The sequence below is a fragment of the Semicossyphus pulcher genome, unplaced genomic scaffold, assembly GCF_022749685.1.
Source record: "Semicossyphus pulcher isolate SPU_LCO1_2020_fin unplaced genomic scaffold, fSemPul1.0.p SCAF_27, whole genome shotgun sequence".
NCBI classification, from domain to species: Eukaryota; Metazoa; Chordata; class Actinopteri; order Labriformes; family Labridae; genus Semicossyphus; species Semicossyphus pulcher.
In genome coordinates this window covers 2,881,724-2,905,277 of record NW_027211701.1, presented here as the reverse complement: position 1 = coordinate 2,905,277, position 23,554 = coordinate 2,881,724, and the positions used below count along the sequence as shown (strand labels likewise).

The 23,554-nt window shown below is 43.2% G+C and overlaps 7 protein-coding genes across 7 annotated transcripts in view; 3 read left to right on the top strand and 4 right to left on the bottom strand.

Annotated features, from left to right (window-relative positions):
- Positions 1-6,357, top strand: part of LOC138604900 (histone H2A-like) — a 35,342-nt gene extending 28,985 nt beyond the window's left edge. The window contains exon 4 of the mRNA XM_069676936.1: positions 6,009-6,357. Within this exon, the coding sequence (XP_069533037.1) occupies positions 6,009-6,357 (349 nt within the window). The remainder of the gene's footprint in view (positions 1-6,008) is intronic.
- Positions 3,265-3,633, bottom strand: LOC138604919 (histone H2B 3-like). Its single transcript, XM_069676957.1, has one exon. The coding sequence runs from the start codon at positions 3,631-3,633 to the stop codon at positions 3,265-3,267; it is 369 nt and encodes a 122-aa protein (XP_069533058.1).
- Positions 6,358-9,192: 2,835 nt separating the features above from the next.
- LOC138604922 (histone H2B 3-like) lies at positions 9,193-9,566 on the top strand. Its single transcript, XM_069676960.1, has one exon. It carries the CDS (start codon positions 9,198-9,200, stop codon positions 9,564-9,566), a length of 369 nt encoding a protein of 122 aa, XP_069533061.1. The 5' UTR covers positions 9,193-9,197.
- A 931-nt stretch (positions 9,567-10,497) lies between these two features.
- On the bottom strand, positions 10,498-10,809 carry LOC138604930 (histone H4). Its single transcript, XM_069676968.1, has one exon. The coding sequence runs from the start codon at positions 10,807-10,809 to the stop codon at positions 10,498-10,500; it is 312 nt and encodes a 103-aa protein (XP_069533069.1).
- Positions 10,810-12,422: 1,613 nt separating this feature from the next.
- Positions 12,423-12,791, bottom strand: LOC138604917 (histone H2B 3-like). Its single transcript, XM_069676955.1, has one exon. It carries the CDS (start codon positions 12,789-12,791, stop codon positions 12,423-12,425), a length of 369 nt encoding a protein of 122 aa, XP_069533056.1.
- A 2,873-nt stretch (positions 12,792-15,664) lies between these two features.
- Positions 15,665-16,075, bottom strand: LOC138604910 (histone H3). Its single transcript, XM_069676948.1, has one exon. The coding sequence runs from the start codon at positions 16,073-16,075 to the stop codon at positions 15,665-15,667; it is 411 nt and encodes a 136-aa protein (XP_069533049.1).
- A 363-nt stretch (positions 16,076-16,438) lies between these two features.
- Positions 16,439-16,829, top strand: LOC138604915 (histone H2A-like). Its single transcript, XM_069676952.1, has one exon. The coding sequence runs from the start codon at positions 16,439-16,441 to the stop codon at positions 16,820-16,822; it is 384 nt and encodes a 127-aa protein (XP_069533053.1). The 3' UTR covers positions 16,823-16,829.
- The last annotated feature ends 6,725 nt before the right edge of the window (positions 16,830-23,554 follow it).

Sequence of the window (23,554 nt, the reverse complement as noted above, 5' to 3'; positions counted from 1 at the left end):
ACCTCATAAAAAAACTCAGAGAGGAATTCGACCACTGCTTCTCCGACTTCAGGGACCATGAGAAGTCATTCAACCTCTTCCAAAATCCTTTCTCATGTGTCCCTGAGGAAGAGCCTGCAGAAATGCAGTTTGAGCTCATCGACCTGCAGGAGAGCTCTGAGGCAAGAGCAGCATGTCGTGACAAGAATCTCATCGAGTTCTACAAAGGACTTTCCCCATCTACATACCCTGCACTTCGCCAGCATGCTATCAGAATGGTCTCTTTATTCGGAAGCACATACATTTGTGAGAAGACCTTCTCCACCATGGCCATCAACAAATCCAAGCTGCGATCCAGGCTGACAGATGGCCATCTTCATGCTGTCCTTCGTATCGCAACGACGGAGATGGAGCCGGACATCAGAGGAATCGTGGCCGAAAACAGCACCACAAATCCCATGCCAATAAAAAAAGGTATGTTGACCATAAATAACAAATATTCTGTGTGACTTAATGACAAGCTTATTGATGACAGGCAATGATAGATATTAATGATGGTAATGATGATGACTTGTTTGGTGAGCTTCTATTTTAAAAGTCCTTCTCTCTCTCTTTCTCCCCCTCCCTCTGTGTGTGTGTGTGTGTGTGTGTGTGTTTTCCTGTGGCGCTTTGGTAGCTGGAATTGCTCCTGAATAAGGTCCATGCTGATAAGACAGGAAGCAAGGCACACTGAGACTGACTTTCTGTTCTAAATGAAATGGACTGCACACAGGACTGTTATATCCCAAATTTTACTGTAGAGGGCAGAAAACCTCAGGGATTTTGTGTGTATTACAATGTTTCTCAAGGTTTTCTCAAGTTTTGCCAGGTTTAGCCTCATTTATTAATTGAAATTTATTTATTGCACATTACTGGATGCAGACCAATAAATGTGAATTGTAGAGATGCAACCTGGTCATTAAAATGATTACAAATGGGATTTTTTTCTGTTTTTTCCATTTTTTTTCCCTTCTGCGGCCCTCAGTCCAATGATGGGTTCTTAAATTGGCCCTCAGCTATCAAAACTTTGAGAACCCCTGATCTAGATAAATATAGACAGTTAACAATAATGAATGCAGATTATAAAATATTAGCGAAAATAATAATGAACAGGCTGAATGACGTCCTCGACATAATAATAGAACAGGAACAAACATGCGCCATCAAAGGGTGACTGATGTGGGGGCAGAAGTAATGTCCCATATTATAAGTTGATTTTTGGTGATTTTATAACTAAATTTAAATTTCTAAATATAAATTGGACTGGCTCATCCACCAAAGACGCATATAAAGTGATTAATGATAGTGTTAATGGAGGCTTAATTGAATATAAAAATGTACGTCCCAGTGAATGCAATCAGATCAGCAAAAATTTCCAAGACAAAATTTTAAGTGAGAGTCTCCGTGACAGAGCGTGGCTGATCTCTGTGAACAGACTTCCTGTGAGGGCGGTGGTTCAGTGGAGCTGCTTCGTCACAACAAAAAAGTGTCCCATGATTCACTGTGATGAGGACGAGACTGTAGAACACCTGCTGCTCCACTGCCACCGCACTCAACAGGTGAGGTTAAAAATGGCCAGCCTGGGTTTTAACGTGGTTAATGATTTCAAAGCGCCTCTTTTGGTTTGTCATGTGTGTGATAAACACAACAATATGGAAAACTAGAGCAAAAGTCGTGCTCCAACAGAAAATGATCTCGAGTGACTGTGTCTTTAAAAACATCCTGTTATCTGAGGAAGAGGAAAACCATCGACCAAAAGAATAACAGTCCATTGCCCTGGGACCTTTTTAAACATTTAATGTCTGATTCACTTTACATGTGTTTGACTGTACTGTATGTGTTTAATCTTTATTATTAGTTTAATACTTTAGCCTTAAATTAAATAAAGTCATGTTTATTTTGTTTTTTAATCTAAAAAAATCAAATGAAAACAAAGACGATGATGAAATTGGCCTACAGTCAGTCAATGAGTGATACAATAACTGTGAGGCATCCGAGTCTTTGAAAAAAAAAAAAAAAAAAAACCAAAGGCGGGAAAGGACTCGGTAAAGGAGGCGCTAAGCGTCACCGTAAAGTCCTCCGTGATAACATCCAGGGAATCACCAAGCCCGCTATCCGCCGTCTGGCTCGCCGTGGTGGAGTGAAGCGCATCTCCGGTCTGATCTACGAGGAGACCCGCGGTGCGTTGAAGGTGTTCCTGGAAAATGTCATCCGTGATGCCGTCACCTACACCGAGCACGCCAAGAGAAAGACCGTGACCGCCATGGATGTGGTGTACGCTCTGAAGAGACAGGGACGCACTCTGTACGGCTTCGGAGGTTAAACATTCACTGACCTACTACAACAACAACACAAAGGCTCTTTTAAGAGCCACACACTCGATCAACAAGAGCTGACTTTCCAGTGTCTTTTCCACGAATCTCTAATCGCCATGATTGAGGAAATGGTCCAAGTTTTTAAGCACAATTGGCAAAACAAACTACTGGTTAGAGTCATTTCTGTGTGACTGTAAAACAATGAGCGGGAAACTTGAACAGACTGCTGGGAGAGAAAGCTAAGTTAAAAAGCAGTCACTGTAAATTTAAAGGGATCATGATTCTTGAAAGACATTGTTCTAATATTAAAAACACCAGAGCGTTGAGAAGAATAAAATATATTCGCTACGGTTGAGGGTACAGGTTATTTCTTTCCAGTCTGAAGTGTAGCCTAATTCCTTGTTGTGGGAAGAGATGCATAGCGCATATACTGAGGACCTAGATGAAGGATAAAAATGCTTAGGACTATTACAATCTACAAAGGCAGATGTCCCTATTCACATTCCCAGTGAGTATTTCAGTTGAACAGATGTTCACAACTATGGGTCGCCGATTATGAAGTGTTTCTCACTGAGATTTACAGAAACATTGAGCTCCAAACACTTTTTTTCACAGTCAACATTTACAGTAACATTTTCATTTTCTTTTAATATAAATGAGCACTTTGACTGCTACAATTTAAATACTGTCTGAATATTATATCTTAATGGTTAAAAATATAGTACCTACGTGTTAAATGAGCTTCGCTTATCTAGATGTGAGCCATACTGTAATTTCCATCAGTGCACGACAGAATTTCATACTATTAATGCAGACAAACCGTGTTACCCACATTAACATCGCGAACACAGTCACTGTTGAACAATCACGCTTCAGTTCTAGTGGGTGGCTCTTAAAAGAGCCGTTGTGTTTAGATTAACAGCAGAGCCGTTTACTTGGAACTGGTGTACTTGGTCACCGCCTTGGTTCCCTCAGACACGGCGTGCTTGGCCAGCTCGCCGGGCAGCAGCAGGCGGACGGCGGTCTGGATCTCCCTGGAGGTGATGGTGGAGCGCTTGTTGTAGTGAGCCAGACGGGAGGCCTCACCGGCGATGCGCTCAAAGATGTCGCTCACAAAGGAGTTCATGATGCCCATGGCCTTAGAGGAGATCCCGGTGTCGGGGTGGACCTGCTTCAGGACCTTGTATACGTAGATGGCGTAGCTCTCCCTCCTGGTCTTTCTCCTCTTCTTGCCGGTTTTGGTGGCTTTCGACACGGCTTTCTTAGAACCCTTCTTGGGCGCCTTGACGGTTTCTGGCATAGTGGCTCGGTGTAGGTCTCTGGGACTGATAGGCTTCATAGTGTCGGGACGCTCTTTATTTATGGACCTAATGCAAATAAGCTCGTGCTCTCGCTCGCGCAGGATTGGCTGAGATTGGTGAGCACAGTCTGAGCACCCAGAAGGGGAGAGGAGGCTGTGTGCGAAATCATTTACCGCCAACCGTACAGTGAGTTTATTATGTCTGTCAAAGTCTTCAGTAAATATAATAATCCCCAGTATAGTGATGCCTCAATTTACCATGAGAAGTAGTGTAGACTGACCGATGCTGGTCACTAGAGATGTTTCGGTCCTGAACGATTCGTTCAAAAAGAACGAATCTTTTCGTCTAGGATATCATTTAATCTATTCATAATTATTTTAGCAAATATTTTATAATCCGTGTTCATAATGGTTAAATGTCTATAATTATTTATGTCAGTATCATCACCTTTTTTATATAATAAACACATAATACCTTGATAAAATGAATCACCCATAGAACCACTGTGGAGGCCTTCGTTGAACACAGAGGTGAGGAGGTTTATGACTCCATCAAGGTTCAGCTGATAAAATTCGGCAGGAAGGCCGTCAGGACCGGGACACTTCCCCGTGTTTAGCTGTTGGATGGCCTGCAGCACTTCGTCTGTCCTGATCTCTCCCAGGAGGGGAGTAAAGTTTAAGGAGTCGTGAGAGGAGATAGACTTTAAGAAGGACTCCACAGTGGCTGGATCGGTCTCGATCTTCTTATAACTATCTGCACATAAAATCAAGTGTGTGTATTAATGTTAACGGTGTTTTAACAGAAACGTTTCAAGTAGAGAGAGGTGTGAAGCAGGGCTGTCCCTTGAGCGCCGCCCTTTACATCTTGGCTATCTGTCCTTTAATAAACAAGATGAATAATGACAGCCTTTTAACTGGCTCCAGGGTAGGACACATGCACAAGGTCACAGCCATGGCTTACACCGATGACATCACAGTCATCATAAAAAATCAACAGGAAATGGATGTTTTAACTAATCATTTAAACTTGTATGAACAGGCCTCAGGTGCCAAATGAAATCAGGATAAGACAGAAGGAGTTTGGATCGGCTCAGATGAAGACGTACAAAACATAAATATTAAAGTGAAACAAGAGATTAAAATACTTGGTCTTACCTTCTGTAACAGAGAATGTAGTGAAAGAAACTGGGAGAATAAAGTGTGTGTGGTGAAAGAAGAAGTAAAGAAGTGGGAGAACAAAAGTACTAATTACAAAACAAGAATTCATCTTGTTAAAACGTTCATCTTATCCAAACTCCTTTTCCTGGCCAACATTTTTCCTCTTTCTCACAAAATGATCATTCGACTAAACAAACAGTGTAAATATGGTATGGGGAACCACCAGAGAAGTCACTAAAAGAGCTTTGTTATTTAAATGTAAAAAACAAGGAGGTTTAGGAGCTATTGATTTAGGACTTATGTTAAATATTGCCTTTGTTAAAAACGTATCAGCTGCCATCTTAAGAAATGCTCTCTGGGTTGGTGATCGCTCCTTGTGGCAGAAGAGAAGGGGCAGATTAAGAAGTGGCCCCTTCTACAAGCTGCTGCACGGAGATTTTACATCTGATCACCAACACTTACAGATCAGTTGGAGTGGTACACCCAGTAAAAATATATTTAACATTATAAATAATTATAAATATGGGGGGTTAATAGAGTATAAAAATATAACTGATAATAATTACACTGAGGTGATAAAAATCTTAAAAAATAAAAATATATCAGAGAGCATTAGAGATGTACGCTGGCTCATTTCTGTTGGCAGACTTCCTGTGAGAGCTGTGGTATCTTGGAGCTGCTATGTGACGACAAAAAAATGCCCAATGATTTATTGCCACAATGATGAAACTCAGGAACATCTACTGATTAAGTGCTACAGATCACAGGAAGTCTGGAGCAAAATGAAAGATATTGGTTTAGTGTTTAATGTATCATATGTATCTGTTATGTATGGGTTGTTGGAGGAAAAATTCCCAACCAAACAAAAAGAACTTTACCAAACCATCATCAGTATTACTTGTTATCATTTATGGAAAACACGATGTGTGACCACCATACATCAGACTTTTGTTGACTCCAAAATTGTCATAAAACAACTCCTTGCAGACCTCCGGAGGAGGAGAACTCTAGATAAGGCTCAGCGCCTCCCCTGGCACATTCTGAACCTTTAAGGAAAACAAACTATTTTTCGCACTATCTGCACTTTGTATTGACTGTATGTTTCTTTTTATTTTTGTATTTATGTATTGTACTTGATAGCAAACTGTAAACTAATGTAACTTAATCTGTAACGTGTTATCTTCAATAAAAGTCTTTAAAAAAAAAAAAAAAAAAAGCAAAACAGGCGGTAAAGCCAGAGCTAAGGCAAAGACCCGCTCCTCTCGTGCCGGGCTCCAGTTCCCAGTCGGCCGTGTTCACAGGCTGCTGCGCAAAGGTAACTATGCCCAGCGTGTGGGTGCCGGCGCCCCCGTCTACCTGGCGGCTGTGCTGGAGTACCTGACCGCTGAGATTCTCGAGTTGGCCGGAAACGCTGCCCGCGACAACAAGAAGACCCGTATCATCCCCCGTCACCTGCAGCTGGCTGTCCGCAACGACGAGGAGCTCAACAAGCTGCTGGGCGGAGTGCTGCCCAACATCCAGGCTGTCCTGCTGCCCAAGAAGACCGAGAAGGCCGCCAAGAAGTAGAGACCCACAACCGACTTTACAACACACAACGGCTCTTTTAAGAGCCACACACACCGACAATAAAGAGCAGAGTTTCACGTGCGTCTGCAGCGCAGCGACGAAAAACTAATACAAACTTTTGTCTTCTGGGACAACTGTCCGCCAACTAACTTTTGTGTTGAAGTAAAAGGCATGACTAGCTGGCTGTTATTTAAAATGTAAAGGCGATTAGCTGTTTTATTTTGGAAAAGGCTATTGATGAAATATAAACATCCAATCACAATGACTGATCTTGAATTGTTGCTACAACCCTAATGACATATAACAATACTTTGGATTGGTCTAAATTTGCTGAGATGGGCGGGGCAGAGTGTTGCATGAAGTGACGGAAATGACTCCTCACTAATAAGGGGTATAAAACAATTTGAAGTAGGTTTACAAATAAAGGAAAATGTTCACGATCAGTTATTAGACAGGCCTTTAAAATAAAAAGGTTGAAATCTGAAAAACGTTGTGAAAAAACTGGCCCAATTTAGCTTAACCACTTGTCTAAAATGGGCCGCATCAATATACACTTTTACACAGTAAGACAGAAAATTAAGGGTGTAAAACAAGTTCATAGGTCCAATTAAGTATCCATTCAAGATCTTCAGAACACTTTTTAGACACATGTGTTGCAGAGAGAAAAAGACAGGAAAAGGAAGGAAGATTACAATAAACCAGTGGAGAAAGACACAATAAGAGGTGCTATCAATGATGAGCTAGTAGAGAAAGGGCAGACAGTTTTAAGCAAGGGCATCCAATGTTCCAAAGACACCTTTGCAAAGGTGCATTGGCAGGAGGAAAAAGGAAAACAAGTAACTGGCCGGCCTTATCAAGCTCCTCTCCCAAAGAGGTTTCCCCCTTAGTGAAAGAGACATCCAAGGCACACCACAGACAACAGCTGCTGTCAATCTGCTGTAACAATTACTGATATGTCATCTGTACTCACTGTGTTGTTCTCAGTTTTCATTGGCCCATTTTACCTGAACATCGTGGCGTAGCTCAAGAGTGAACATGTTGATACTCCAACTCTGATCAATCCAAAACAATTATATTTGTCCTCATTTTATTAACAAAGAAATATTTAAGAGGCCTGTGCCAATAAATCAAAATATCAGATTCGCTTTCGTGCATAACCTGTTTGATGGTCTAACAGATCATTAACCAAAAACTGGCCCATTGTAGCTGACATCACCCCATGGCCTATAGAAGGTACTGAAAATAACTGCATCAGCCACGAACCAATAACCGATTACAGAAAAAAGATGTACGTGGGGGGCTGGCTCTCTGGCCAGCTGTTATCACAGCTGACGTCAGAGCTCGGGGTTTCACTTGCACTTTCATAATGTATGTTTTCATTTTCATCTTCAAAACTCTCTGCAATACTGTAAACGGCATCAGCATCGATATCAGCATCGCTATCAATAGTTAAGCAACCCTCACCTGGAGACGAGGAGAGGTCATCAGGAGGTGGAGCTGGGGGCCACAGCAGGGAAGCTGGCAGGGGCTCATGTTGCTGTTGTTGTTGTTGTTGTTGTTGTTGTTGTTGTTGTTGTTGTTGTTGTTGTTGTTGTCGTTGTTGTTGTTGTTGTTTGGAGACAGGCAGGGGATCTGCTTCCTCTGCTGCTTGGAGGATGGTAGGACCTCAGGATGCTTTCGCAGAAGTTCGCAGTATCTGTGCAGGTACAGTTCGACGTGGTGGTCAGGGATTCTGCCGGTCCAGAATTTTACAATCAACGTGTTAATATCCAGTTGAATGGATGATTCAATAGTCCAATCTTTCCATTTGGTTCGTAGTTTTTGGAGGCTTGAACCTCCAAGAAGCGGCGACGCGGAGCTTCCTGAAGGAAACACAGTTCAAAGTCTCTCTTGTTTGGGAGAGCAATGAAAGAGTTTACATCAAAGGTGTTTATCCAGCATGACTGAAAGAGTAATTCTTCACCAACATAGTCACGGTTTGGAGGATCCCCGTCGCCAGTATATTTCAGCCGAACCACGACCTCAGCTTAGACAATTATATAAAAGAAAACTTTCAATTGACAATGATTTCAGCAAATGTCAGAAGTGAACTGAAGTTTGTTCTTTCTAAATGTTTGATCAAATCAGCAGGCAGGATCGTCACTGAGAGCGAGACTCGGCCTTTTATAGAAAAGTTATCTTCAAGTACCAAATGATGAAATGTCACATTTGGATCACAGTAAAGACACAAAACTTTAGCTTTAAATAAGTGACATGACATCCCCGACATGTTGAAATATAAAAGCTTGGCATGAGAAGATAATTAGCCTCTTTTGTTTGTCTGCTTCTAAAATATAAGTTGTCTCTGATATCGTTCACTATCCTGTTCAGAGGAGAAGACCAAAGAGCTCTTCAACAAATACAAACACGTCCGGACATTTCTCGGCTTATTTTCTCGGTGCTGTTAATCATCACTGCTGTTTGTTTGTTTGTTTGTTTGTTTGTTTGTTTGTTTGTTTGTTTGTTTGTTTCTTTCAGCGCGATGCAGGGTGCTGTGTTGAGCTCGATGAGTGACCATCATCTGTAGGCCTACACTACTTCTCATGGTAAAATGAGGCATCACTACACTGGGGATTATAAAGACTTTTACAGACATACAAAACAATAAACTCACTGTACGGTGGGCGGGAAATGATTTCGGACACAGCCTCCTCTCCCCCTCTGGGTGCTCAGACTGAGCTCACACATCTCAGCCAATCCTGCGAGAGCGAGAGCACGAGCTTATTTGCATCAGGCACATACATAGAGAGCGCCCCGAGACTGTTGACTCTACCAGTTCCAGTGAACTACACCACCCAAACATGCCGGAAACTGTTAAGGCGCCCAAGAAGGGCTCAAAGAAAGCCGTGTCGAAGGCCACTAAGACCGGCAAGAAGAGGAGAAAGACCAGGAGGGAGAGCTACGCCATCTACGTGTACAAGGTCCTGAAGCAGGTCCACCCCGACACCGGGATCTCCTCTAAGGCCATGGGCATCATGAACTCCTTTGTGAGCGACATCTTTGAGCGCATCGCCGGTGAGGCCTCCCGTCTGGCTCACTACAATAAGCGCTCCACCATCACCTCCAGGGAGATCCAGACCGCCGTCCGCCTGCTGCTGCCCGGTGAGCTGGCCAAGCACGCCGTGTCTGAGGGAACCAAGGCGGTGACCAAGTACACCAGCTCCAAGTAAACGGCTCTGCTGTTAATCTAAACACAACGGCTCTTTTAAGAGCCACCCACTAGAACTGAAGCGTGATTGTTCAGTTGTTTTGTGTTCGTGATGTGACTGTGGGTAACACGGTGTGTCTGCAATTACGTTGTATGAAATTCTGTCATGCACCGATGAAAAATTACAGTATGACTCACATCTAGATAATCAAAGCTCATTTAACACGTAGGTACTAAATGTTCAACATTAAGATATAATATTCAGACAGTATTTAAATTGTAGCAGTCAAAGTGCTCATTTATATATTTTTAAAAGAAAATAAATTCATATAGCTGTAAATGTTGACTTGAAAAAATGTGTTTGGAGCTCAATGTTTCTGGAAATCTCAGTGAGAAACTCTTCACAATCGGCGACCCATAGTTTTGAACATCTGTTCAACTGAAATACTCACTGGGAATGTGAATAGGGACATCTGCCTTTTTAGATTGTAATAGTCCTAAGCATTTTTATCCTTCATCTAGGTCCTCAGTATATGCGCTATGCATCTCTTCCCACAACAAGGAATTAGGCTACACTTCAGACTGGAAAGAAATAACCTGTAACCTCAACCGTGGCGAATATATTTTATTCTTCTAAACGCTCTGGTGGTTTTAATATTAGAACAATGTCTTTCAAGAATCATGATCCGCTTAAATATACAGAATGACTGCTTTTTGCCTTAGCTTTCTCTCTCAGCGCAGCAGTCTGTTCAAGTTTACCATTCATTGTTTTACAGTCACACAGAAATGACTCTAAGCAGCAGTTTGTTTTGCCAATTGTGCTTAAAAAGTTGGCCCATTTCCTCAATCATGGCGATTAGAGATTCGTGGAAAAGACACTGGAAAGTCAGCTCTTGTTGATCGAGTGTGTGGCTCTTAAAAGAGCCTTTGTGTTGTAGTAGGTCAGTGAATGTTTAACCTCCGAAGCCGTACAGAGTGCGTCCCTGTCTCTTCAGAGCGTACACCACATCCATGGCGGTCACGGTCTTTCTCTTGGCGTGCTCGGTGTAGGTGACGGCATCACGGATGACGTTCTCCAGGAACACCTTCAACACACCGCGGGTCTCCTCGTAGATCAGACCGGAGATGCGCTTCACTCCACCACGGCGAGCAAGGCGGCGGATAGCGGGCTTGGTGATTCCCTGGATGTTATCACGGAGGACTTTACGGTGACGCTTAGCGCCTCCTTTACCGAGTCCTTTCCCGCCCTTTCCTCTTCCACTCATTGTCACTAGTTGATAGTTTAAAGTCGAATGATGCGCTCTGAACGAGTCACAGCAACATATATCTTATCTGAGGACCTAATAGAAGACATGGTCCGCCTCTTCTTCTTCTCTTCATGACAGTCGCTGATTCTCTCTTCAGAGCATTAGCGCCCCCACTGACCAGCCGCTTGAATCAGGGACAGCATGTCTCCTGTCAAAGTGACTGAGCTCCACATCGTCCAGTGATGGAAGAAGTCTTTAGATATTTGACTTCAGTAAAAGTTTCATAGCAGCAGTTTAAGAAAAACAAGTTTGACATTCAATCATTTTAACACTTCTTTCTTACATAAAGTTAAAGTTACAAAGATGTGAGATCAAGTAAAAGCACTGAAGAGGACCTTGAGTTGCCCGTTTTTTGACTCGAGAAAACTTTAATTAAATTCAGAAAAGTTGGCAGATGTATGTTTTGATAATGAGGCTCACTTCACCTCATTTTCGTGCCTCTTATAATTTTAGATAGCAGTGAGAAATGTCTTTTGTTTTAAAACGTGGAAATCAGCTCTTATTGATTCAGTGTGCGGCTCTTAAAAGAGCCTTTGTGTTGTTGTTGTTGTTGTTGTTGTTGTTGTTGTTGTTGTTGTTGTTGTTGTTGTTGTCGTCAAGAGAATATGAGATGCACACTGTACACTGAGTCAAAAGAGACAGTAAACTTCCTGATGATGAAGTCAGTCTAAACACAGCATCAATGTATCGTGCTTTTGTACAGTAGTATTAAGTCCATGCACAGAGTCAAGTACATTAAGATTCATGTGAGGGGAATTCTTTTCATCGCTAACACTAAAGTAACTTACAGATGACTTGGACAAACGTAACAGCACAGGACCGTCCACTGACTAAATGCTCACGATTCTGAATGTCACTACAGAACGCTTAATAATGATAAAGACACATTTTACATTATCAGCACTTTTATTGGAGTAGCAGAGTTTCCCCTGTGGGTCCTGTAAACAAAACAAGTTACTTTATTTACATTAGAAACGGGACCTTAATTCACATATGGCGAAAACAACCGTATGAGCCGTTCATGTTCACTAACATGATGTAGGCCTACTCATGGCCTACATGAGACTTACGACAATTTATTGAAAGCAAATTTCAGCAGGAACCGCAATAAAGAGCCTTCTGTCGCCATATGTTAATTAAGGTCTCGTTTCTAAAGTAACTTGTTTTGTTCAGACCAAACCTGTGAAACAACCCGGAGCTACCCCAGGATATGGCAAACAGCCAGGTGATTCATGCATGTAATGTATGTTCTGTCCGAGTTACACATATATAAAAAAATTATGAGGCGAACATATTCAGATTGCTTGTGGTTTTTATGAGAGAGAGAGAGAGAGAGAGAGAGAGAGAGAGAGAGAGAGAGAGAGAGAGAGAGAGAGAGAGAGAGAGAGAGAGAACGGAGTATAACAAATTGGAGGCTTAATTTACCAACCAAGTTTAGGTACTATGACATTTTGCTTTACATTAGTCATCAACGTAAATACATTAAGAAAAATGGACAGGATGGCAGCTCATAGTGGAACTAGTGGGTGGTCCTGAAAAGGACCGTTGGGTTGTAGCAGATATCAGCGGGTTTACTTGGAGCTGGTGTACTTGGTCACCGCCTTGGTTCCCTCAGACACGGCGTGCTTGGCCAGCTCGCCGGGCAGCAGCAGGCGGACGGCGGTCTGGATCTCCCTGGAGGTGATGGTGGAGCGCTTGTTGTAGTGAGCCAGACGGGAGGCCTCACCGGCGATGCGCTCAAAGATGTCGCTCACAAAGGAGTTCATGATGCCCATGGCCTTAGAGGAGATCCCGGTGTCGGGGTGGACCTGCTTCAGGACCTTGTACACGTAGATGGCGTAGCTCTCCCTCCTGGTCTTTCTCCTCTTCTTGCCGGTCTTGGTGGCCTTTGACACGGCTTTCTTTGAGCCCTTCTTGGGCGCCTTGACTGTTTCCGGCATGTTTGGGTGGTATAGTTCACTGGAACTGATAGAGTCATCAGTCTCGGGGCGCTCTTTATGTATGTGCCTGATGCAAATAAGCTCGTGCTCTCGCTCTCGCAGGATTGGCTGAGATGTGTGAGCTCAGTCTGAGCAACCAGAGGGGGAGAGGAGGCTGTGTCCAAAATCATTTCCCGCCCACCTTACAGTGAGTTTATCTCTCAGTCTGTCAAAGTCTTCAGTCAATATAATAATCCCCAGTGTAGTGATGCCTGATGGTCACTCATCAAGCTCAACACAGCACCCTGCATCGCGCTGAAACAAACAAACAAACAAACAAACAAACAAACAAACAAACAAACAAACAAACAAACAAACAGCAGTGATGATTAACAGCACCGAGAAAATAAGCCGGGAAATGTCCGGACGTGTTTGTATTTGTTGAAGAGCTCTTTGGTCTTCTCCTCTGAACTCCCAAACTAGCGAGTGAGGAGCAGGATAGTGAACGATATTAGAGACAACTTACGATTGCACCAGATTTAGCTAACATTTAGAAAGAACAAACTTCAGTTCACTTCTGACATTTGCCGAAATCATTTTTAATGGAAAGTTTTCTTTGATTTCATTCTCTTACTTAAGATTCAAGGTTTTAACCCTTTGTGTTTGATCCCTTATTCCTATTGAAGCAGGCTAATGTTTCCCCATCATGTCGGCCTTAGACTGACCCAACTCATTTCATTGTTTCTTTGTTCTCTAATAAAAATGTTGAGGTCTTTGTCTATAAAACTTTTGAATTCTGGCTCCTGAAATGGAGAAAATTCTTTCTTTTGTCTGTTTGTTTCAGTCCTTGTACTAGACTCGCCTGGACTAGTCGAGACTTCGGTCACCGTTCTGTCTTTAGGTACATTATAAGAGAAGGTGGATCAAGCTATTGTTGTATGTCCCTTTACTATGCTCCCTACTGACTAGATGAGACATGCTTGAATGTTCCACATTTGAAACATAAATATGACAAACATTAATTTGAGTTACATTAATTTAGGCCTCCAGACATGTCATTAGTGCTTCCTCGTGTTGTGGCTGGTTCATGACGAGACAAAGACGACTCCGTGTTTAACCAGAGAATGATTTAGGATCTATCTGACGGAGCGAGTCTCTCATCAACCTGTCAGCATCTGAATCAAACAAGTGAGTCTCTTGTATAAAGGTGATGTGGGCTTCTTGGGCTTTATGATAAACACTTCTCTTCATTCTAGAGTGTTTACAATCCAGGACAAAATCCTTTTACAACTCTCCTGATCAATCGAGCTTTATATCAGAGATGTTTCGGTCCCGAACGCTTCGTTAAAATATTCCTCATATCATACTGTATTATCTCATACTGCTAAAATGTTGCTGCTATTACCCATTCATGTCACTGTATCCTATAACTGCCACTTTAACTCGTCACTTACTCTTACTTGTATAACAGCTGTATATATCTCTTATTTGATTTGATTTATTTCATCTATTCTTATTTTGTATTTACTGACTTGCTTTTTTTGTCTTTAAGAAACCTGAGTTTAAATTCAGAACTTATCGTCTGGCCCCGATCCTCCTCCTTACAGACCTGCTTTATATCAAAACATTATTTGCAATATTTTGTCAATAAATTAACAGGAAATGGATTGATTGGTCAAATCCATGCCTCTGTCCTTGGTGCTGAAGTTGCAGAGGGATTAATAATTGTGCCTTTTCTCTCAATCCTGTCCTTCTGTCAATTCAATCTTTATTCATAATGTTATATACAATTCACTAAATACATGCTTTATTATCATTCACACATCATCATCATTATTATTATTATTATTATTATTATTATTATTATACTACTACAGTGAAACAGTTATGGTCCAAAGTAGTGTCACCCTTATGATTAAGTTTCACGTAATGTGAACAGTTGCAGAAGAGCAAGATAATCAGAGACACACTGCCTGTAATCGTCCTATAATAATCCTGACCATTCAGTTGTGTCTGTGTCACTATTGAGCCAACTCAACAACAAAGTGTTTTGGGGGAGACATGACTACAGAAGGAAAATAGTTGTGCTATAACGTGGAGGTTTGGGTTAGCGGTTAGATTTAACTTTAGGTACCCGGAACGAGCCCTGAAAATCAGCTACTGCCTGTAGGTATTTTCTTTCTACAACGTTATTAAACCTTAATTATTCTAGATAGAGTCATACATATATAATAATATATCATATCATAATCATATCTATCCTAAAAAAAATGTTCGCTAACACTTACTCTTAACCCTGTAAGAACCACTGCTGCAAAATATATCACATTTATTTTTCCTAAAAAATATCTGTTCGTGTTTTTTTCTTAGAGACAACAGTAACTCAGTCAGTCTGATTGTTTATCCTCACAATGTTTCCTCCTTTGTAGTATTTCAACTCTGCCTTAAACAGCCTACATGTCACTGATCCAGGACTTCTTCATGAGCTTCCCTTTATTATGATAACAAACCAGACGGACTCTTGTTGTAAATTAGACGTCTGCTTTCTGTATGCATGTGTTGACAAAGTCTTAATAAAAATAGGGCAGCCAACCCGGAGAATCACTGAGACATTAGCCCTGAATACGAGCACAGCCTGCACTTACAACAAACATATGGTATAAACTCTTCCATGTGTTGTGCCCAGTCAGGGTAGGCCATCGTGCATGAACTGACAGCATGAAGGCTGTTAACTTAAATATTCAGTAGTGATATTAAAATACTGTTTAAAGTGCAGTTTAAATTGATAAAAGTGCTGAAATGTTGAACACACGCAGCAGAGGAATGATCTCTTGAGTCAGAGTGAGGTGGCTCTTAAAAGAGCCGTTGTGGTTCGTATAGCAGCAGACGACAGTTTAAGCTCGCTCTCCGCGGATGCGGCGGGCCAGCTGGATGTCTTTGGGCATGATGGTGACCCTCTTGGCGTGGATGGCGCACAGGTTGGTGTCCTCAAACAGGCCGACCAGGTAAGCCTCGCTGGACTCCTGCAGAGCCATGACAGCGGAGCTCTGGAAGCGCAGGTCGGTCTTGAAGTCCTGAGCGATCTCTCTGACCAGGCGCTGGAAGGGCAGCTTGCGGATCAGCAGCTCCGTGGATTTCTGGTAGCGACGGATCTCTCTCAGAGCCACGGTACCGGGCCTGTAACGATGAGGCTTCTTCACGCCGCCGGTGGCCGGGGCGCTCTTACGGGCAGCCTTGGTGGCCAGCTGCTTCCTGGGGGCTTTGCCTCCGGTGGATTTACGGGCGGTCTGCTTGGTTCTTGCCATCGTCTCTTCTTTCTTTGAACAAGAGAAAAGTGTAGCAGTCAGAGAGAGGAGACGCGCTGCTCTTAAACTGGAGGAGCGGCGAAAGGGTGACGCTGGTTCAGACCTGCAGCCCCTGATTGGTGATGGGCTGCTGTTGGAGCTCAGCCCCGCCTGGAGGAGCGACTCGCCGCCTCAATCCCCGCCGCTTATTGGCGGAAAAATGTACCGAAACTGGGCGCGAGACCCCCCTCTCTGCTCTGCTGGAAGCCTCTCTTCTGGTTGGTCCGGCAGGAACCCTCCCGCGCTCCGCGACTTATAAAGGAGGGTTTTGTCCGTCGGAGGCAACATTTCTCTGAGTCTCGACCCTAGCAAACAGACTGAACCATGAGTGGAAGAGGTAAAACAGGCGGGAAAGCCAGAGCTAAGGCAAAGACCCGCTCATCCCGTGCCGGGCTCCAGTTCCCAGTCGGCCGTGTTCACAGGCTGCTGCGCAAAGGTAACTATGCCCAGCGTGTGGGTGCCGGCGCCCCCGTCTACCTGGCGGCTGTGCTGGAGTACCTGACCGCTGAGATCCTGGAGTTGGCCGGAAACGCTGCCCGCGACAACAAGAAGACCCGTATCATCCCCCGTCACCTGCAGCTGGCTGTCCGCAACGACGAGGAGCTCAACAAGCTGCTGGGCGGAGTGACCATCGCTCAGGGCGGCGTGCTGCCCAACATCCAGGCTGTCCTGCTCCCCAAGAAGACCGAGAAGGCCGCCAAGAAGTAGAGACCCACAACCGACTTTACAACACACAACGGCTCTTTTAAGAGCCACACACACCGACAATAAAGAGCAGAGTTTCTGTTATAGTTGTGACGCCCAGCAAATGTGTGGTCACATTCTTGTTTATAACTGTGTCGAAATGATAAGGCTAAAGCAATTACCTAAAGCAATGTAAGCTAGCTCCACGCACAGGGAGTATGTATTTTATTTTCGTTACTTTGTCTCTTTATAAGGCTCACGTTAATAAACCGTCTAGTAAGGCATCTGTCACGTTAAAAACTGTGTAGTACGCATGTGTATGTTTTGAAGTAACTTCTAAATTGTAAATGTTTAAGGTTCAAGTAAAACGAGTGTAATGTCTCCCGCCAGCCTTGCTATTGTTTTAATATATACAACCAGTTTATCTGGAGTCTAATATGCAACTAATGCTGCAGTTATTAAAGCTGTAAGCAGCAGACCGGATGAGTTTGGAGGGAGATCTATTTTATGTTCATTTGTATATGAAACTGTTAAAGAGCACATGTAGTGTGATAATATTTTGTTTGGAGAGACAAAACGTGGAGTGTGTGATTAAGCTACCTGGTAAAGGGTTTGTGTTTAAAAATATGAAATTATTAGTATGGTTTAAAATACTTAAACATGTGAACGTCTGTCAGAAGCGAGAGAAGGAAGCACATTTTCCTGCCGGTTGCCGGTCTCATTATTTTCCTGTTCTTTACTGAACAATCATAATCTGCATACAGGTCTCACACCCGGGGCCTGTTACATAGGCCTACCCATCTATCAAAGTGGAAGTGATAATAAATAACTGCCCACATGTTTGTTCAGGGACTCCAAGTAAAAACAACCATCAGCTGAGGATCAGTTTGTGATTAAATCAACGTCTTCTGGTCACAGCAAACACACCGATGATGGCTGAGGCCTGTGCTGCAGGTCGGCGAAGCTTCCTGTCAGAGCTGTTCTACGGTTGTGAATAATAATAATTCTTTCAATAATACATGTTTGTATATTGCAACACATTTCTCTGCAGTAATAACAAGGGTGTTCAGTATAACACTGTATTTACGGGTAGATAAATAAACACACTCACCAACAGAGCTCTGATATAAAACCATCTATGATCTTCAGCCAGAGCTGAAAAGAGGCCCTAAATATTGTTATACTGATAAACGTAGTAACTTCTTTTTTCACATCGTGATTGGAGGATAATGTGTGGACAGTAAAATTAAAAGCTGCACTAAATGACAAAATAATCCTCAGACTCAAAAACATCTTCTAAAAATTAAACAGTGCATGTTAGAATGACCCGTTCAACGGCTGGATAATGCAGAGTTCAGGGTGGAAAATGATGCCAAGTCGGTGGTGAGGTGTACTAAAAGTTCTGGTTTATTCAGCCATCAAAGAAAAACAGCAGCAGTTAACAGCTTATCGACATCCAACATAGCTCGTACCAGCAACACAGACAGATGATACATGGCGCCTTTTATACTGTGCCACCGGTAGACTCACATTGGACTAACAAATAAACTTGAGCCCACCTGCTGAGTCACTGACTGACTTGTTGAGAACAGACCATTGGCTCACTGTTCACTGAACTGTTTGTATAGGAGCCTAAATGCTATTTTTTGTTGATAAGTATTTGAATAATAACTTAAGTTGATATGTGAAAAAAGATTGTGGTTAATTATGATAAAAAAGAGGTTATTTACATTACTCACAGGTGAACAGTTCATATTAATAGGTTAGTACTTCATTCATTTCACTTAAAAATGTGTGGGTGTTTTTTGGTTTAAAAATCGCACATGTAACCTTTAATGCTGATGAGTGTGTGGGCGTGGTTAACGTAAAGCAGGCAGTCAGGTCAGTGTCATGGAGTGGAGCCACACAGTTTTTTGACCTCTTTGCTCTTTAATTTACCTTTAGACTCCGCATTTTTGTTGTCTTTGGCTCTTGCCTTTCTTTTTTATTTTCATAATGCTGGACTATTGTATTTTGCCTTATTTTTCGGAGTAAACAATGAAAAGAAACGAAGGAATCGTGTGGAGTTTTTTTTTGTCGTTCAAGTGGATAACGAGGGAGGAGAGCGTCAAGCTCATGGCTTCACTGATTAGGAACCTACATTAGTCAAAAAACTTGCTCTTCGTGGATTTATGGAACGTGGAACTGCCTGACAAACACGGAGACTTTTGGAAAAGGAAAAATCACAAGCTGCGAGAGGGAGCTCATCAGCCTGGCGTCGGATCGTTAATTGATGCGAGTCTACTCGCCGACGCATGTGAGTAAAAAAAAACAGGATCGTTGTTCGGCTGAATAACGAAGTGAGACTCTACGGTGCTTCGACTTCTTTATTGATTAAAAGTGGAAATAATACCTTGTTATGGATGAACAAGACAGTGGAAAGCGGACAGTAAAGATGACTGAGAAGGCCATAGAAGAACATACATCCAGACAGATCCAGGCACGCAGGTACAAGCTCTCCCAGATAACTAGATTGAAAAATCACATTGAACAATTAATGGAAGACGATGCAAATGTTGACACTGTAAAAAATAAGCTCCGTGTTGACTTCAGTGGCTTGCATCAGGAATTTTTGGAGCTTAATTCTGGCCTTCAGAAATTAATGAATGAGGAGGAATTTGCAGGAGATCAAAGGAACTGGTTTGATCCAAAGAATAAATCAATGGATGACTTTTTCTGGAAATGTGAGGATTGGATGAAAGAGGTTTTGAAGCGTGTTGAGCAGGCTGAAGAGTGTGACAGACAGGTTACACCTGCAGACAGTAGGTCTACATCAACAAAAGTGACCACTAGCGGTCGAAGTAAAGCTACATCACGGAGTGGAAGATCACGTTCATCAGCGTCTTCAGTCAGATTAAAGGCGGAAATGGAACAAGCATTATTAAGAGCAAAAGCTGCAGCTTTACGGGAGAAACTGGCCATAGAACAGAAGCAGAGTTTGAAGCCCACCAAAAAAGGATGGAAGCTTCACTAAAAGCTAGAAAAGAAATGCATGCAATGCAAACTGCACTGGCTGAGTCTGACGCTAAAATGGAGGTCTTACAAAAATATGAGAACACACAAGAAGATGGTAGCAAAGGTAAAGCGGATGATAACGGTCAAACAGACACAAGACCCACCTTACCAGCGCCCAGGGTTAAACAAAATACTCCAGCAGCAACTGACCAATTGGCTACTTCTGCGCCAAAGACTGAAATTAAAGAGCCACAGGGACCAGTGCTCGATGGGCTTTGCCAAGCCATCTCTCAGCAAGCCAACGTCACAGAGTATCTTGTGAGGAGTCACAAAGCTTCACTACTTCCTGATCTCACCATCCCAACATTTAAAGGAGACCCACTGGAATACAAATCCTTTATTAGAGCCATTGAACATGGGATTGAAGGTCGCACAAGTGACAATCGTGATCGTCTTCAATTTTTGCTACAGTACACAAGTGGACAACCACATGAGTTGGTTAAGAGCTGCATCCACATGGAATCTTCAGCAGGATATGTTAAAGCAAAGCAAATGTTGAAAGAGTTCTTTGGTGACGACTTCAAGATAGCGGAAGCGTACATAAAGGAAGCTTTGGACTGGCCCACAATCAAGCCGGAAGATGGTGCATCCCTTCAATCCTTCGCACTATTCTTAACAGGTTGCTCTAACACAATGACAGATATTAGCTACATGGAAGATTTGGATAACACAGCTAATATAAAGGCACTGGCAAATAAACTTCCATACAAGCTCAAGGAATCCTGGAGGAAGTCCGCTTGCGACCTGCAAGAAAGAACAAAAAAAAGAGTCAAGTTCAAGGACTTTGTTGACTTTGTGAATAAGCAAGTTAAGTATCTTCTGCATCCACTCTATGGAAACATGAAAGAAAACACAATAAACACAATAAACACGAAAGAGCCTGTAAAACAGAAACCGAAACCACAATACGCAGAGACACTCAAATCAAGGAAAGTGTTCACAACAGTTGTTGTGCCCCCAAAGACGGAAAATGAAAAACAGACAGCAGCAAAAACACAACCTGTCTCAGTCGATGGTTTCAGCAAACCTTGTGTTTATTGTAATGGAGAGCAACACAGTCTCACAGTTTGCAAGAAATTCAAGAGCAAGCAACATAAAGACAAGATTGGTTTCTTGAGGAGCAAAGGTCTGTGTTTCGCATGTTTAAAGCACGGTCATATGAGTAGCAGCTGCAAACAGAAGCTTCAATGTGAAGAATGCTCCAGACCGCATCCCACATCATTGCACATTACTAACAAAGACACAAGAGAAGACACAGGAAAGGACTGTTGTGATCAGCAATCTGTTTCAAGTGCCCTTGTACGAACGGCTGAAACCTTTGGAGTCACAGGGGCCGGTAAAGACGATTACGTTCTTTCCATCGTTCCAGTGTGTGTCAAGGCACAAAAAGGAACCAAGACAGTGACAACCTACGCGTTTTTGGATCCCGGTAGCTCGGCTACTTTCGCTACAGAGTCACTGATAAATCAACTGAACATGAATGGACGCAATGTAAGCATCTAATTGCGAACTATGGGACATGAATCAGTCGTGAACACACGCATTGTGGCTGGTCTGGAGATCAGCAGTTTGGACAGCAACCAGTTTGTTGAACTTTCGGAGGTGTATTCACAGAAGGACATTCCTGTAGCTAAGGACAATATTCCCCGCCAAGAGGATATTGACAGTTGGCCCCACCTAAAAGAGGTGAAAATCCCCACTATCCAAGCAGAAGTTGGATTGCTCATTGGAGCAAATGTTCCCAAGGCGATGGAACCGCTACAAGTGGTCAACAGCGTGGACAATGGACCATACGCCGTGAGGACAATATTAGGCTGGACAGTGAACGGACCACTCAGAGGTGGAAATGACACATTGGAGGCAAACACACTGACAGGAATTACTGCAAACAGAATCTCAGTAGCCAAGCTTGAAGAACTTTGGCAGCTACAATTCAAGCAGGACTTTCCAGATGCTGGACAAGACGAAGACATCGAGATGTCTAAGGAGGACCATCAGTTTATCAGCATGGTGTCACAGTCTGCTGTACTTATAGACGGTCATTACAATGTTTGTCTTCCAGTGAAGAAAAAATGTTTGTGTATGCCGAACAACAGAGCAGTTGCGGAGCAACGTGCACTGAACTTACGGAAGAGGTTCTCAAAGGACGGCAAGTTCTATGGAGAATATGTGGCGTTCATGGACGACGTGCTCAAGAAAGGTTACGCCGTGAAGCTTGTAGGTGATGAGTGTGAACCTACTGAGGGGCGAACGTGGTATTTGCCTCACCACGGAGTAAGACATCCAACCAAGCAGAAGTTGCGCGTCGTGTTCGACTGCAGCGCAAGCTTCCAAGGAATATCATTGAACCAGCAGCTCCTACAGGGTCCGGACCTTACAAGCTCGCTGGTGGGGGTCCTCATGAGGTTCCGCCAGGAGGCTGTGGCGGTCATGGCAGACGTGGAGGCCATGTTCCACCAAGTCAAAGTGAGTAATGAAGACACGGATCTCCTGAGATTTCTATGGTGGCCTGGCGGCAACTATGAGCAGGATCTTGTCGAACATAAGATGCTGGTGCATATCTTCGGCGCAACATCATCGCCAAGTGTCGCCACCTTTGCGCTCCAGAAATGCGCAACAGATTTCGCAGAGGAGTTTGGACAAGAGAAGGCTAAAACAGTCAGGAAAAATTTTTACGTGGACGACTGTCTTAAGTCGGCTTCTGATGAAGATACAGCCATCACACTGTGTGCTGAGTTGAGAAGCATGTTGGCAAAAGGAGGATTCCGGCTGACAAAGTGGTCAAGCAACAGCAGGAAGTTGCTTAACTCAATCCCAGAAGAGGAAAAGGCTCAAGGGTTTCAAGATCTGGACTTAGATGAGGACAACTTGCCCATGGAAAGAACATTGGGTATCCAGTGGTGTGCCGAATCAGATCAGTTCAGGTTCAAGATCAACCTTAAAGATCGACCACACACTAGGAGAGGCCTGCTTTCCTTGGTCAGCTCAATTTTTGATCCGCTGGGCTTTCTCGCTCCAGTAATATTGCCCGCCAAAAGAATCCTGCAGGATTTATGTCGGCAGAAGTATTGTTGGGACGAAGACCTGCCAGACACTGTGGTCAAAGGTTGGAATAAGTGGATCTCAAGTTTGCCACAGATTGAGAAATTTGGAGTTGACAGATGTGTCAAGTCGAAGCACCTTGGTGCGCCAGTCTTTGCGCAGCTTCATCACTTTACTGACGCTAGTGAAGATGCCTACGGCACCACAAGCTACTTACTGCTGCGCTTTTCAACGGGTGAAGCTCAATCCACCTTGATCCTAGCAAAAACAAGGGTCGCTCCCTTAAAGTCACCAACTATTCCCAGAATGGAACTGACAGCGGCCACAGTCGCAATAAAAATGGACAAGCTTCTGAGGAAAGAGCTTGAGTTGGAGCTTCACGAATCCATCTTTTGGACCGATAGCACGGCTGTGCTAAAGTACTTGAACAGTGAGAGCACCAGATTCAAGACGTTCGTTGCTAACAGGGTTTCAGCAATCCTGGATCACTCCCAGACGTCTCAGTGGAGATACATCAACACCACTCTGAATCCCGCTGACGTTGTCTCAAGAGGACAGACTGTGGAAGCATTTTTGAAAAATGAGAGCTGGCTTTCAGGACCAAGTTTCTTGCTCAGCTCACAAGACCAGTGGCCTAAAAATCCAGATCCGGGCATGCTG